The sequence below is a fragment of the Bufo bufo genome, chromosome 1, assembly GCF_905171765.1.
Source record: "Bufo bufo chromosome 1, aBufBuf1.1, whole genome shotgun sequence".
NCBI lineage: Eukaryota > Metazoa > Chordata > Amphibia > Anura > Bufonidae > Bufo > Bufo bufo.
Window position 1 is genome coordinate 67,707,288 of NC_053389.1, and position 15,365 is coordinate 67,722,652.

Sequence of the window (15,365 nt, forward strand, 5' to 3'; positions counted from 1 at the left end):
CAATAGAGGGAGGGCCTGGGTTTGGTGAAATATCCCCTGCAGCTAGTAGCACGAGAAATGAGAGAGACAACAAGTGGTTGAATTACTTATGCGGGTGTTTTTTTATGCTGCACCATGGAGGAAGATGGTTTACGGTGATGTATGAGGGTAAAAAGTGTATGTGAACTAAACATGGGAGAGCGTATTGGGCAACTTACTACATACATTCAAAGGAGTCAGTTCTGGGAACTTCCTTATAACTCAGCATAATAAAAAGTACCGCCAGACCATTCATTGATATTTTAGGTTCATTTACAGATTTGTTGTATCAATATGGTAGAAGGGAGATTACAGGACATAGAAAACATGCTGACTGTAATGGGAAAATGTTAAAAGTAATCTATATAAAAGTTTCAAGAGCCAAATTTTCTTACTGTATATCCTTCGAAAATGCTGTAATTAAAGAATTTAAAAAAAAAGTTGCAGTACCCCTGTGCAGAGCATGTTTGATTCAACTGGTACATCCTGTGGCTTCCAAATTAAGGAGTCTGGCACTTTGAACAATATCTAAGCGCCCATGACAATAACTTAATCACAATGTCTCACCCTGCTGGTAACTACAGCAATCACCTGCTATATGTGGGGAAACCTGGCAAGTGTCCAATTTCCCTGCAGCGCCACCACAGGAGAAATTAAACATTACACAGTATTCATTTATATAAATGGGCTGTCAGTGTAATGCAGGGCAGGACAAGTCCTCCAGAGCAGGAGATGCTCTATGTAGGCGCCCTTCATTCTGGCCCAGAGATAAGGCTCCTGTAGAGAGGACACCCCCCCACACACACTAACTCAGAGTTCCCTAATAGGGTCCAAGAATTTGGGTCTTCTAAACGGACAACCCACTTCAATTTGTCTTGTTTTGTAGAGGTTTGGACTATTGGCAAAATCAGAACTAAAAGCTATTAGCAAGAGCCGATAATTGCCCAAAACACATAGACATCATTGATATGTCCATATACAAGATGAACACAACTTCAGCAAATGATATTTATCATGAAGAGAAAGTTAATACAAGCCACTTACTAATACACTGCTTGTTTCCATAGTTACGACCACCCTGCAATACATCAGCGGTGGCCATGCTTGCACACTATAGGAAAAAGCATTGGCCTCTCTGGTGGCAGGGACCGTGGGAGCACACATAGGCTAGTGCTCTTTCCTATAGTGTGCAAGCACGACCACCACTGCTGGATTACAGGGCGGTCGTAACTATGGAAACGAGCAGTGTATAATGTGATGGAAAAATGAATCCAACCAGCAAAGGAGGCAATATGGACAATCACAATACATTAGTAAGTGCCTTGTATTAACTTTCTCTACATGATCAATGCCATTGGCTGAAGTGAGACAACCCCTCTATAAGAAAGACTCGCCTGTCACCGGCGCTCCAGTTCCAGCGCCCAGCGGTCTTCTCCTCTGCTTCCAGTCGCTGCCAGACCAAAAGTGTGATGTACTGTCTACATGCACACAGGCAGATTACTCTTGAGGCCCTTGATTAGCTGGTAAAGGTGGCATGCATGTAGACGACACATCACAGGGTGTGAAAGTGGATGAGAAGGAACCTCAGCACTGTAAACGGAGCGCCGGTGACTGTGTGACAAGAGTCTATTTTATCCTCTGCAAGCTGCCTGGTCATATGAAAAGGGCTTCCCAATCTTGGAGGATCCCTTTAATGGTGTCTAAAACTGGTGGGAGTCGACTCAGAAGGGTCTAAAAATATAAAAACAGATACTTCTCCTCACCGATCCCTCACCACTTACGTTCCAAAGCTGCTCCGGTTCTCACTGCTCTACATGCCGGAAGAGGTATAATTTTGCCAATCACTGGCCGAGGCAGGTCAGTGATTGGCAACTGCACCTGTAATTCCCTATACTAATGTATGATTTTGTTCTTACCATGGCTTCCAATCTAGTGGCAAAGGTGCAACAATTCCTTCCCGAGCCAACCACATCAGCTCAGGCTCAGCATCTGGATCAATCCCTATCATTCGGGCATATTCCTGAATTTCTGGGGGGAAAAAAAGAAAGACTATCAGAAGTGCAAATATGCATCAAGGGGAAGACAGCAGGTAGATTTAAATTAGACTTCCAACTGTAGAAATTTCCATCACTGCACCCCTACCCCACCCCCGAATATCTATCAAGTCTTGGACTCTATTCCCTGCAGTTCGGACACCTGTGAGCTCAGCCACTAAGCTGATGCTTTGCAAGGGTTACATAAAAACGTGGTCAGTTCTGTCTATTAGAACGTATAGAAGTCATACGGAGGAGTAGAATTCGGGACGAGCAGCACATCACTGACCGTGCTCTTGAGGGATGTAGTTTTCATCATGATCTTCCTCCAGGATCAGCTGATCTCCCATTCGAGCCGCAGGAAGAGCCAACATGGTGGGGCTGGACATGAGCAGGCCTATAGAAGAAGCAGATAAAACACAGGCATTATCTAGCTGTTCTCTCTCTACTTTGAAAGTATTTTTCATAATTGAATAAGGTATATTTCACACACATACTGTATGATCTCAGGTAAGCATCATGGATCTTCCATCAGCCAATCAGATGCTGTCACTAGAGGACGCTGTTGGCATCTACACTGGTGCTAGAGGGTATATATAGTATTACAGCAAGTAGAAGAAAGGGAGGAGGGGGATGCTGCTGCAGGTTCTCTCTGGAGGACAGCATGAATCCGCCATACCAGCTTTCTACTCTCCGAGCTGACAACCCCTTCCAAGACGTCCGTATACTCTAATCCCAGGGTCAGATTGGACATTTCTGGGGCCCCAAGCAAAGTTAATGCCTGGGTCCCCTGTTGCACCACAAAGCTTCGCCCCTAAGCTCCTCTCACAGCTTAGTAGTTCAGCCTGGGCACTTCTGCTACTGCTGTACGGCTCGGAAGGGCCCCCCTGATTCCTGTGGACCTTAAGTCGGCTTTTTCAGCCAACTGCATATATATCCAGCGGGGCCCCCCAGATCTCTGGAGCCCCCAAACATTTGCTTGGTTTGTGTGGTGGCCTAACACATCATATGGGTTTTCTTTCTGATGTAATGTGATACAACTTGTTGTGCTTCAATTCCCTGCCAGTTTCAAGATCTCAGTTTTCTGTCAGTGAATGGACCTGCCTCTGTTTTCATCCATAGATTAATAACTTGTACAAAGCAGATACAAATACACTTGCATTCAGTAATCCTGCACTGGGGCGCTTCAGCTTTCACGTTCACAGTTTGGATTGTCTACTGAACGGAATACAACTGTACCAAACTCTCCCCTGAGAAAAGGCTTTGGTCAGTAAGGGTCAGCAGTGGACTGAAGCACAGTGAAGACCGCCGGGGAGCCACAGAGTTCAGTACAAGAGATCCACAGATACAGTCAGTTCAGGAGATCCGGCAGACACACGGCGGGAGAATTATCAAAACTGGTGGAAAGTAGAACTGGCTCAGTTACTCATAACAACCAATCAGATTCCACCTTTCATTTTTCAGAGCTCCTTTGGAAAAAGAAAGGTGGAATTTAATTGGTTGCTATGGGCAACTAAGCCAGTTCTACTTTACACCAGTTTTAATAAATCTCCCCCACGGACTGTCTTTCCCGGGCCGATCAAAGTGGTGTGCATAAACCCTAAGGGCCAGTTCACACAGAGTTTTTGGCACTGATTGTGGAGCGCTTGCTTCTTTTTTTACATGTGTAAAAAAAAAAAAGCAGCAGTGAGTGTGCCCTATCCTGGGGCAGAATCAGCTGGATCTCCCATGGAAATGAATAGGAAGCAGAAAATAAACAGCTCTGTGAAAGTCCATGCGTCTTTTGTGGGTTTTTTCCAACGCATTTTCAGCTTTGTACTGAAGTGAACACTTTTAAAGGGGCTCAGTGGGCAATGCTGCCGTGCATCTCATTAGCATAGCTAACCCCGCCCACTTTCCCCAAAATGCAGAGAGCAGCTTGAAACGACAAAGAGTCACAAATATTCTGGTGCAATGAGATGGACAATTTACCTGCATCATCTAGAAGGCAAGGCAGAAGTGTCAGCCATTAGGAGAGTCCCAGCAGTCACCCCGACGCCTGTCAGATCATTACTGGGCGCAGCCCTGTCATTACGGAGAATGCACACTGGGGCCTATTAGACCTGCTCCCAGCCCTGATATCTAGATCACAAGCTACCATGGGATTTCATCGCCGCGTAGCCACATTTTATAATTTACAAGATGTAATAAAGATCAAAGAGCCGAAAAAATGCCAGGATCTCGCCCACAGCTATAAGCAGGACAGCCTGGCAGAGTTTACGTCTAACGGCGGCGGCACACGAGACGCATTACGCCAGAAAATAGCATTACTTATGAAAATACTCCAGGTGAAGGCACGGGCACAAAGTGATTGAAGACCATTGGGAAGCCCCTGTGCCAGCTCCATGGACAAAACTCATTTTGCCACATAAGGCCTCATGCACACGATCTTATCCGTTCTGCGGTCCGCAAAATACGGATGCGGTCCGTACGCCTTTTTATTTTAATCGGACCACGGTCCGCATGGGTTGCGGAAAACACACGGGTGATCCATGTGCTTTCCATGGCCGTATATCTGTCCTGCAAAAAGATAGAACATGTCCTATACTGCAGACCACGGACCACCCACTTAAGTCAAAGCAGATGCAACACAGATGGTATCCGTATTTTGTGGAACCACAATTTGCAGATCGCAATAAATATATATATATATATATATATAGTCATATATGGCCCTCTCTCCTTCTGTACCAGTCTGTAACTCGTCTTGTTCATACTTAGTGCAATTGTCTGTATTATGTATGTGCAGGGCTTATCATTATCATATGTACAGCGCTATGGAATGAATGGTGCTTTAATAATAATAATCCTCATCATGGGAGCTGCACACGGCATACATAAAAAGCAGAGGCGACATCAAGTGTCCCTTCACCAAATTTTTCTTTTTCAAAGCCTGAGATTGTGACATTCTTCATCCATTACAAAAAAATAAATAAAAAACTGTAGCAAAAAGAATGTGCACCAGGATGTGGCCTGTCACAAGCCCTCTCCATAACAGAAGGACCCCAAAACCAACCCCTATCCCTCCAAGCCAGAAGGTCCTGCAAAATTAGACCTTTCACAGAGGTGTGCTGTCAGTGGTCTCCACAGCAGCACACGTAGTCACGTACCCATTGATATTAACGTGTGTGGTTTTACATGGACTGTAGGACGGTGGGCACAACACAGCAGCATATCCAAATTTTCTGTGACTATGGATCCCTTACACATTATAGTCTATAGGTCCACAAAATCCACAGAGGCCATTCATGTTTGGTCTGTGGTTATCATGGACCATTGGCAGGAGATCCTCTGGATCAAGGACCATTGGCAGGAGATCCTCTGGATCAAGGACCATTGGCAGGAGATCCTCTGGATCAAGGACCATTGGCAGGAGATCCTCTGGATCAAGGACCATTGGCAGGAGATCCTCTGGTAACTAATTTTCAGCCTAGAAGTGTCTGTGGAATACGGATCACACACGGAGGGCAAAAAACTAGACACACGGACCAAACACGGATCCTTCACTCATGAACGTGTCAAGAAGACCTAAGGGAACGGTGGCCATTCTGCACTGAAGCTCAGGAAGGACCAGGTCCTGCTCTGGTTTCCACCCCAAGCATCAGCCAGGAACCTATGTCAAGGTCCGGTTCCCCTAGATGGGGGAACCAAGGGGTTGTGGGGTATAAGAAATCTGAGGGCCACACACACCCCTAGATCTTCAGGAGAGAAACCCATAAAGTCCTCATGACAAACACCAAGAAAAGTGAACATGGTTTTCCGGAATTAGAAGAGTATCTCCACCACAAGCGGCAGGCGATGCTGCGTTAAGCACTTGTTTTGGGCTCTTCGCCCCATGGACCTTCCCTACACGGCGTACCTGGGACAGGCACAGTACCTGCACATCATACTACCTCCACCAGCTGCACAGAATGGCGTCCTGGGCTGCAGACTCTACAGGTGGCGGAGGTGCTGCTTCTCACTAGAGCACTATAGACTAATACAGTGGCGTCCATTGTGATACATTGTTACATACCTGGCAGGATGTGGGAGCCCCACAGGTACAAAGTGCCCCCCAACCTGTGACACTACAACATCCAGCATGCACTGACAGCTTCTTAATAGTAGGGCACGATGGGAGTTGTGGTTCTGAACCAGCAGAAGAGCCTGTTCTACCTACAGGATGATGCAGCTTCTCAGTCAGCCTAATCCAGGCCACCTAATCCAGGGTCGCCCCCGCAGACAGCAACACAGCTGCCATGTGCCCTGCACTGCTTCCCGCTGGCCCCGAATCACCCCCACGGGGCCACCTACGTCTCTCGCACTTACCTGCGGCTCCGCTATAAACGCATGCACTAACGGCTCCGCTTCCAGGGACGCTCCCTGCGTTGCCCTGCAAAAGCAACAGCAACCGCTTCCGGGATCTTCCTGCCTGGCAACGAAACGAACCTCCCACCGCCAGTGATAATTGGCTGACTGGATCCAACTCTCATCCTGATTGGATCGTTGTGAGGTCAATCATTAAAACCCCACGGCCTGACGGGAAATGTAGTCCTCCCCATGGGTCTGCATCACTGACTGCACGGAATGTATGAATGAGGTGTAGAAACTTACCTCAGCATGTGCAGAAGAGAGTGAAAGGCTAGAGGTAGGTGGTCATTTGGTAAAGGAGCACAGACTAGTGGTATTCATGGCTGGGCCAAATCAATAGTGTATGTAAAGTAGGGAGAGGACATATTAGAGGGGTACACAGATTTCATAGGGCCCCATAGCAAACCTTAGTAGGGGCTTCTCCTGCACCACCAATTTCTCAGGATGTCTGTTTTCCAGGCAATGTGGAAGGCAAAGCACAACGTCACACATGCATGATGGATTTATTATGTCTTTTATTAAGCAAAATACATTTTAATAAAAAAAAAAAAAGTGAAAAAAAAAGAAAAAAAAAAGAAAGTCACCTTCTGCCTCTCCCAATGTATCAGATCTCAGTGCTGGAAAAAGTGGAAGAGGAGTGTAATAAGTATTAATGTATCTACAGCAGAGGACGGCCATAATACACTGCATATCACAAAGCTGTCGCCTGCAGCCACCACTAGGGGGAGCTCAGTGCACTGGAGTTTATACAGTGCAATGGATGCTATAATAATGCCTTTGCACAGAGCTCCCCCTAGTGGCCACTGCATGAAAATGTGTTTTCACTTTCCAAGGAAAGGAGAGGTCAATGCTGCCCCCCCCCCCCCCCCCCCTTACCATAGATGCAGTTTAGACACTACCATTACCTATCTATTATATATCTCCTATCTATCTATTATATATCTCATATCTATCTATCTATCTATCTATCTATCTATCTCATATCTTTCTATCTTTCTATCTATCTATCTATCTATCTCATATCTATCTATCTATCTATCTATCTATCTATCTATCTATCTATCCCATATCTATCTATCTATCTCATATCTATCTATCTATCTATCTATCTAACTATTATCTATCTATCTATCTCATATCTATCTATCTATCTATCTATCTATCTATCTATCTAACTATTATCTATCTATCTATCTCATATCTATCTATCTATCTATCTATCTATCTATCTATCTATCCCATATCTATCTATCTCCTATCTATCTATCTATCTATCTATCTATCTATCTATCTATCTATCTATCTATCTATCTATCTATCCCATATCTATCTATCTATCTATCTATCCCATATCTATCTATCTATCTATCTATCTATCTATCTATCTATCTATCTATCTCCTATCTATCTATCTATCTATCTATCTATCTATCTATCTATCTATCTATCTATCTATCTATTATCTATCTATCCCATATCTATCTATTATCTATCTATCCCATATCTATCTATCTATCTATCTATCTATCTCTCTATCTCATATATATCTATCTATCTATCTCTCTCTCTATCTATCTATTTTAGGGTACTTTCACACTTGCGGCAGAGGATTCAGACGCAAATGGATGGCATTTGTCAGACGGATCCGGATGCGGATCCGTCTCACAAATGCATTGAAATACTGGATCCGTCTCTCCGGTGTCATCCGGAAAAACGTATCCAGTATTCATATATATATTTTTTTACATTTTTAAAGGTCTGCGGATGCGCAGACCGGAAAACCGGATCCGTTTTGCCCGAACACTTAATGCCAGATCCGGCACTAATACATTTCAATGGAAATTAATGCCGGATCCGGCATTCCGGCAAGTGATCAGTATTTTTGGCCAGAGAGAAAACTGCAGCATGCCGCGGTATTTTCTCCGGCCAAAAAACGTAAGAGGGACTGAACTGATGCATCCTGAACAGATGGCTCTCCATTAGGATAAAACTGATCAGTTATTTTCCGGTATTGAGCTCCTGTGACGGAACTCAACACCGGAAAAGAAAAACGCCAGTGTGAAAGTGCCCTTCTAATTATATATCAGATAAAAGATATGACTGGAATAATGGGCGTCTCCTGCGCTGCGCTGTGGAGTCCAGTGTAGCTGTATATTACTACTAATATTAGCCTTTCCCCCCGGTATAATGAGTACAGCAGGAGATCCCATTCCATTACACTGAGGCGTCTGACACGTGAGGAGCAGCAGGTCTTTTCCGGTCTGACCAGTACACTGTGACAACCCTTCTCCTGTCCCGGTGTCACCCTCAGGAACTACATTTCCCATGCACCTACAGGAAGCCCCCTCCTTGCCTCTTCCTCCTCCTCCAGGCATTGCTGGATCCATCCTCCTCCACACTGTGCAGACGAGGAGGGGGAGACAATCAGCCTGGCACCAACAGGAGGGGGAGAACGAGGAATGTAGTAAATCCCCAGCCATGGTGAGGGAGGAGGCACAAGGCATCTGTGGGGCCTGGTGCATGGATGTGTCCAGCCTGGTCCTCTAGAGACGAGCATCCTTCATCCTGAGGAGGAGGAGGGAGGAGAGAGTGATTCAGGCTCTGTGAGATGATGAGACTCCTAGCTGGCATGGAGCACCGGAGGCTTTGAAGGTACCTGCTTAGGGCTTTCTCAGCACCGAGGGAGGGACAACTGCAGGTCAGGAAGATGGAGATCTTGGCTCTTGCAAGTACAAGCGGCGTCTTGCTGATGCTTCTGCCCTGCTTCCTGCCGGCTGCCGCTGGGCACATGGCCATTAAAGTGCCCCTGAAAAATTACCTAGGCCTCGGCGTGGTCCACAGAGCCAGGAGGTCGGCAGAAGAAGACACCGGGCAAGACACCAACTTCTTGGACATGAAAGACAACCTGAGAGGGAAGTCTGGCCAAGGATATTACGTGGAGATGAGGGTGGGCACTCCTCCTCAGACGGTATGTGATCCCGGCCACGTGCCAACACCTGGATGTGGTAAATCTCGGTGCGGCATCCGATGCCATAAGCTATCTGTGCAGGGGACAAAAGAGACCTGGGGGGGGTTCTGGGCTGATCATTCGCCCAGGCGAATTCTGCACGTGCCTAAGGAATCCCATTAATGTGTCGCTCAGCAGATTAACCCTTTCAGCGTCCGTCGCCGTTTTATATTACGCTATATAGTAAAGTGCGCCATATTGGCGTCCGGCGCTTCGTGTTGTACTAAGCAGAAGAAGTCTTCTGTATGGGTTGTCCAGTCATGAAGGTTACGTTTCCTCACAGTGGAATAAAAAGTTGAAGCAACTTTCTAATAGGCGGTATTCATTTGCAAGATCTTTGCTTGCTGTCAGTGAAAAGCTTCAGCTTGTCATGACAATGTGCTGGGCGCGCAGGTTGAAGGCTTCATTTGATTACAACAACTTATCCCCTATCCACAGGATAGAGACAGTCTGATTGGTGGGGATCCGACCGCTGGGGCCCCCTTAGATCATGAGAATAGGGAAGGGCCCATGTTCCCCTTTGAATGGAGCGGTGGACACACATGTGCACTCCCGCTCCGTTCAGCTGCCGCAGAGTGCTAAGCAAGTGCACTCACCTATCTCCATCAGTCCCAGTGGACACAAAGGCTTGTCTGCCGCGCCATTCAGACAGGGGGCACCCTTCTCTCGTAATCAGGGGGGGGCCCAGCCTGCACCTCTACATAATTTTGACGCTTTGTTCGCTAGTGTTTTTTTTTTATTTTTTATATTAAGCCTTAATACATTTTGTCCTAGATGTGTCAGTTCCTTACTGTTTTCAAGATCTCTGCTTGTGGTCATTGAATGGGATCTTGATGAAATTCTAGTGTGGACATGTGACAATCAGACAGGTGCACAGTTACGGAATAGCTATCAGTACTTTTCAGCAGAGTTAGTGAAATGACGTGCCCAATTTATTAAGAGGCACAGGTCTCTCAAAGAGGTATTCCCATCTCAGACATCGCTGGTATATGCCATCAGTGTGAGATGTGCTGGTCCCACCCCTGACAGTCCCATAGCGATGAGTGGAGAGGTGGTCATGCACGCTCGGCGTGCTCTCTGTTCACTGCTATGGGAGTTCTGAACATAACCGAGTGAGCACACTCAGCTGTTTTCGGACACCCGATAACGGTGAATGGGGAGTGCACCGCGCCTGCACAACCGCCTCTCCATTCGCCGGAAATAGCCTTGTTAGCACTCGGCTATTTAGGGAACTCACATAGCGGAGAATGAAGGGCGGCCGCGCTTGCGCAGTGCACTATCCTTCACTTCGGGGGCCCCATTCTGGAGACAGGAGCAGGTCCTAGAGGTGGGTCCTGCACCTATCTGACATTGAAGTCATACCTTAGCCATATGCCATCAGTGGCTGAGATGGGAAAACCTCTTTAATACATTTTTGTACTTTTTACGGCAGTCCGTGAGCGAAAATATCAAATGTGTGCCAGTTATGTGAACTGTAATTTACACCCTCCCGCTAAGTTCACACTCTTGTGTAGTGTAGAAATTCACAAATTATAGCACAGATATGACTTGCCCCATAATTGGCATCTTTTTTTACACCATAAAGCCTCATGCACACGACCGTTGTTTTGGTCCGCATCCGAGCCGCAGTTTTTGTCCGCATCCATTGCTCCGTTCCGCGGTCCGCAAAAAAAATATAACCTGTCCTATTGTCCGTTTTGTGGACAAGAATAGGCAGTTATATCAATGGCTGTCCGTGCCGTTCCGCAAATTCGGGAATGCACACGGACGCCATCCGTGTTTTGTGGATCTGCAATTTGCGGACTGCAAAACACACAACGGTCGTGTGCATGAGGCCTAAAAGTGATGTAAAAGCTGTTAATGAATCTGCCCCTAAGTCTTGTAACGAGCCACATTCCCACATAGCCAGGACAGACTTTCATGTTCTGGAAGTAAGCAGTGAGAGTTCCCGTTCACTTACTACAAGCAGAGATTTTGTAATTTGCAAGGATCAGAAAACGACACATTTATTTGCGTATATGTCAGAGCTCTGTCTTCAGTTTTCATAAAACTTTTGACATGTCAGTGCGACATATCAAACGTTTTGATCGTTGGGGGTCTGATCGCTAGAACGAGGACAGAGAAGTCCTTGCATATCGTGCTTTGTACCCTCACTGCAGAGACAGACCCATACACTTTCTATCGAGTCCATGTGTGCCTCTCCTCGTTCTAGTGATCGATGGGGGTCTCAGCGCCCAGACCCCCACTGATCAAAACTTTTGATATGTCTCTATGACATATCAAAAGTTTTATGAAAACTCAGTGACCCTTTAAGAATGTGTCTATTCACCGACAGCAAACAGGGATCTTGAACAGGAATTTGAATAAAGTAATTTTCAAAGTTGTATAGGTGACGATTTTAAAAAGCAGTGTGTAAACCTGGCCGTATAAAGTGCGGGTTACTAAGCCACCAGTGAGGAAAAAGAGGATGATCAGCCAATTGTCACACCTGTATTAAGGCAAACGAGGCGACAAATGCTCATTCCGGATAAAGGTGCCGCCAAATACCCAACAAAGGTGCCGATGATCACCTGACCAACGAGCAAAACGCTCAGTTGTCAGGGGATCACATCTCTCATGCAGCAACTAAAATTATCATTTGGTGGGAGCAAAATGCTAAGTGGGGGATGAACGATCGCAATAACGATCGTTCGTCTCCCTTTCACTTTGCATCAAGCCGCGTGACAGGCACCTTAAACGAGCGCTGATCAACTTGCCTATCATCGATCGATCGAGGTTGATCAGCAGCAATAAATATATTGCCAGCTGAGACATGCCACCACCCCTCTGTGCCCACCAGAGAGATACCCTTGTAGGCGGTAGGACGTCAGTAGAGTTGTGTGCGTCTCGGTAGGGAAATGAAAACTGGAATGTGGAGGAACAAGCAATCTGGTAAGTGAAGCATATTAAACGCTGACCTGAGTTTAACCTTCACATCTGTTCCTCCATAGTTCAGCGCTGGCAGAGGAAGCCGCTTCTGGACCGCCCCTCCTGTAGTGCCTCCTGTCACTGCCAGAATTACGCTCAGGAAAGGTGTTTCTACGGAACGCTTTTCCCTACACTATTCCAATGACATGAATCTAATTAAAGAGGTTTTCCAATTTTTTCTTTTTTAAATGGCACCTAGCAGGCGGCAGTATAAAATAAGCAAACAAACCCATCACTTACCTTTTAAATGTCCAGCACCGTGGGGCCTTCAGCAGCCATTGTTCACATGACCGCTGCAGCCAGATTATAGGAGGTTTTATACATCACTTTTTGGAGACTCTGTCTCCTTCCACGCCACTTATGCCAGATGGCAGGCCCGTCTCTTTTATCATTTTCTACACCAGTTTTTGGCGTAAAAAAATATGTAAATCTACGCCAGAAGGGGAGCTGGAGTAGATTTAAGGCTGATAGGCAGCAGCGGTGGATGTGCCTAAGTTATGCAGTGGCTGGCACCTCTACATTACTTAGTTCGCATCAAGCGCCAGCGCAGGGGTATTAAGGCCGGCGTCTAAAGCTCTGGTCTTAATAAATGACCCACATGTATGTGCATTAACAGTGCATGACCACAGGGCCCAGTGTTTGGTAGCAACAGTCATATGAACGATAGAATTGGTGATGCTGCAGGACTGGCCAGGGCTGGAGCGGCATTACTGGAGCGGCGGGTCATTTAAAACGTTAGTAAAGGCGCATTATACATGCTGAAGAAAAAGGCAATTATTGGGAAGGAACCGTTCTTTCCCGATAATTGCCTGCTTGTCAGAGGAGGTAAGAGCTGCATTTCCAGGCAGCAATCACTTCTGCCGTATGGAGAAGAGGATCACTACTGACATTGCTCCTCCCCATACAAATTCATTGTTTCTGAGCAGCAGATTAGTGTTTATTCAGGACATTTTGCTCCCAAAAATGGTGATTCAGGTGTCTCTAGAAACAATGAATTAATGTTCGTTCATCGGGGGATTGGTGGCACCTTTGCACATTTTGGCCCAGTAATAGTCCGATGTAAATGCGCCTTAAAGGCTATGTACACTATAATTTTTTTTTATGATTGCATTTTACTCATTTTTGCCTTAAAATAATTTTTTCAATTGACCTTTATTAAAAATATTGAGCCATTCTGTCACAAAGGGTTAACTGTTTTTCTAACTGTGTGACTGGTACTTTCACTTTCACTTTGTGCCGGTCAATTAAAAGCCTTATCTCTAAACTACTGAGAGGTCATAAATACTTATTTAAAGGGATTCTGTCACCACATTTTACCCCCTACAGTAAAACATAGCTACTTGTAGGTCTCCCTGAGCTGTATTAAATGATGCCCTTATTAACTAATAGTCTTGATTTATTTCTTTATAAAATCGATTTTAGTGATAAGCTAATGACTTACATAAGGTGCCCAAGGGGATGTCCTTTCCTGACTTGGTGCCCAGCCGCACCCCTCAGTCTGGTGCCCAGCGCCGCCTTCCTGAGTCCAGCGCCGCCTCTAATATAATATATTTAAGAGTCTGCGCCCGTGCGGACTACAGGTAATGGCATCGTCGAGCGAAGGAAATCGATTTTATAAAGAAATAAATCAAGACTCTTAGTTAATAAGGGCATCATTTAATACAGCTCAGGGAGACCTACAGGTAGCTATGTTTTACTGTAGGGGGTAAAATATGGTGACAGAATCCCTTTAAAGGGGTTGTCCGAGTTATGAAAAATATATATATAGCACTGAATATCTGATCGGCAGCAATATATAACTAAGCTAAGCAAGTTTTATGCAGAAAAAATATATATATATTTCCTCATTTCCCTGGTTCTTTTCTGAACCTTTGTTTACCTGCCAGAAAAAAAATCTCTGCCCCTCCCCCTGCTCTGCTAAGGGAGTGGATACAAGAGCTTCCCTGAGTGCTGGGAGAATCAGCAGCATCTTGTATGTGTAGAACTACAAGTCCCAGCTGTATAATGACACTGCTAAGGGAGTGGATACAAGAGCTTCCCTGAGTGCTGGGAGACTCAGCAGCATGTTGTATGTGTAGAACTACAAGTCCCAGCTGTATAATGACACTGCTAAGGGAGTGGATACAAGAGCTTCCCTGAGTGCTGGGAGACTCAGCAGCATGTTGTATGTGTAGAACTACAAGTCCCAGCTGTATAAAGACACTGCTAAGGGAGTGAATACAAGTGCTGCCCTGAGTGCTGGGAGACTCAGCAGCATGTTGTATGTGTAGAACTACAAGTCCCACCTGTATAATGACACTGCTAATACACACAGGATCTTCCCCCTACCTTCTTGTGTAATGCTCTCTCTAGTCTGTCAGCTCCAGGGCCCAGCATTGTCTCCTCACTGCCTGCAGCTACCCAGTCTGTGCAGCTGAAGGGGTTAAGAATCCTAGGAGAGAGTAGACAGCACCGGCAGTGAAGGGGGGCGTGGCCAGCACAGTGATGTCTGGTTTACAGGCTTGTAAACGAACTTTATCAGAGCAGGGAGAGAAGCTGACATCACAGGTCATGTGACCCTCAGTCAAATCTGATAAACCTGATAAAGTGAGTTAATTGGAAAGCTGTTATATTTGCCTAGTTAGGAACATAGAAAGAACAAAAAAATAACTCGGACAACCCCTTTAAGGCTACTTTTACACTCGTGTTTGGTGCGGCTCCGTCATGGATCTGCACAGAGAGATCTGTTCAGATAATTCAACCGTCTGCATCCGTTCAGAATGGATCCGTTTGTATTATCTGTAACATAGCCAAGATGGATCCGTCTTGAACACCATTGAAAGTCAATGGAGGACGGATCCGTTTTCTATTGTGCCAGATTGTATCATAGAAAACGGATCCGTCCCCATTGACTTACATTGTGTGTCAGGATGGATCCGTTTGGCTCAGTTTCATCAGACGGACACCAAAAC

At 45.8% G+C, this 15,365-nt stretch overlaps 2 protein-coding genes across 4 annotated transcripts in view; one reads left to right on the forward strand and one right to left on the reverse strand.

Moving 5' to 3' along the window:
* The window catches only part of CEP164 (centrosomal protein 164), a 102,622-nt gene extending 96,127 nt beyond the window's left edge, over nucleotides 1–6,495 (reverse strand). For all 3 annotated transcript variants that reach the window (XM_040425851.1, XM_040425858.1, XM_040425843.1), the window contains exons 1-3: nucleotides 6,399–6,495; nucleotides 2,341–2,448; nucleotides 1,935–2,046 (exon numbers count right to left, since the gene is read on the reverse strand). In XM_040425851.1, the coding sequence (XP_040281785.1) occupies nucleotides 1,935–2,046; nucleotides 2,341–2,440 (212 nt within the window). In that variant the 5' untranslated portion in view covers nucleotides 2,441–2,448; nucleotides 6,399–6,495. The remainder of the gene's footprint in view (nucleotides 1–1,934; nucleotides 2,047–2,340; nucleotides 2,449–6,398) is intronic.
* A 2,652-nt stretch (nucleotides 6,496–9,147) lies between these two features.
* BACE1 (beta-secretase 1) overlaps nucleotides 9,148–15,365 on the forward strand; it is a 72,812-nt gene continuing 66,594 nt past the window's right edge. Inside the window, exon 1 of the mRNA XM_040425935.1 lies at nucleotides 9,148–9,408. Coding sequence (XP_040281869.1) covers nucleotides 9,148–9,408 — 261 coding nt within the window. The remainder of the gene's footprint in view (nucleotides 9,409–15,365) is intronic.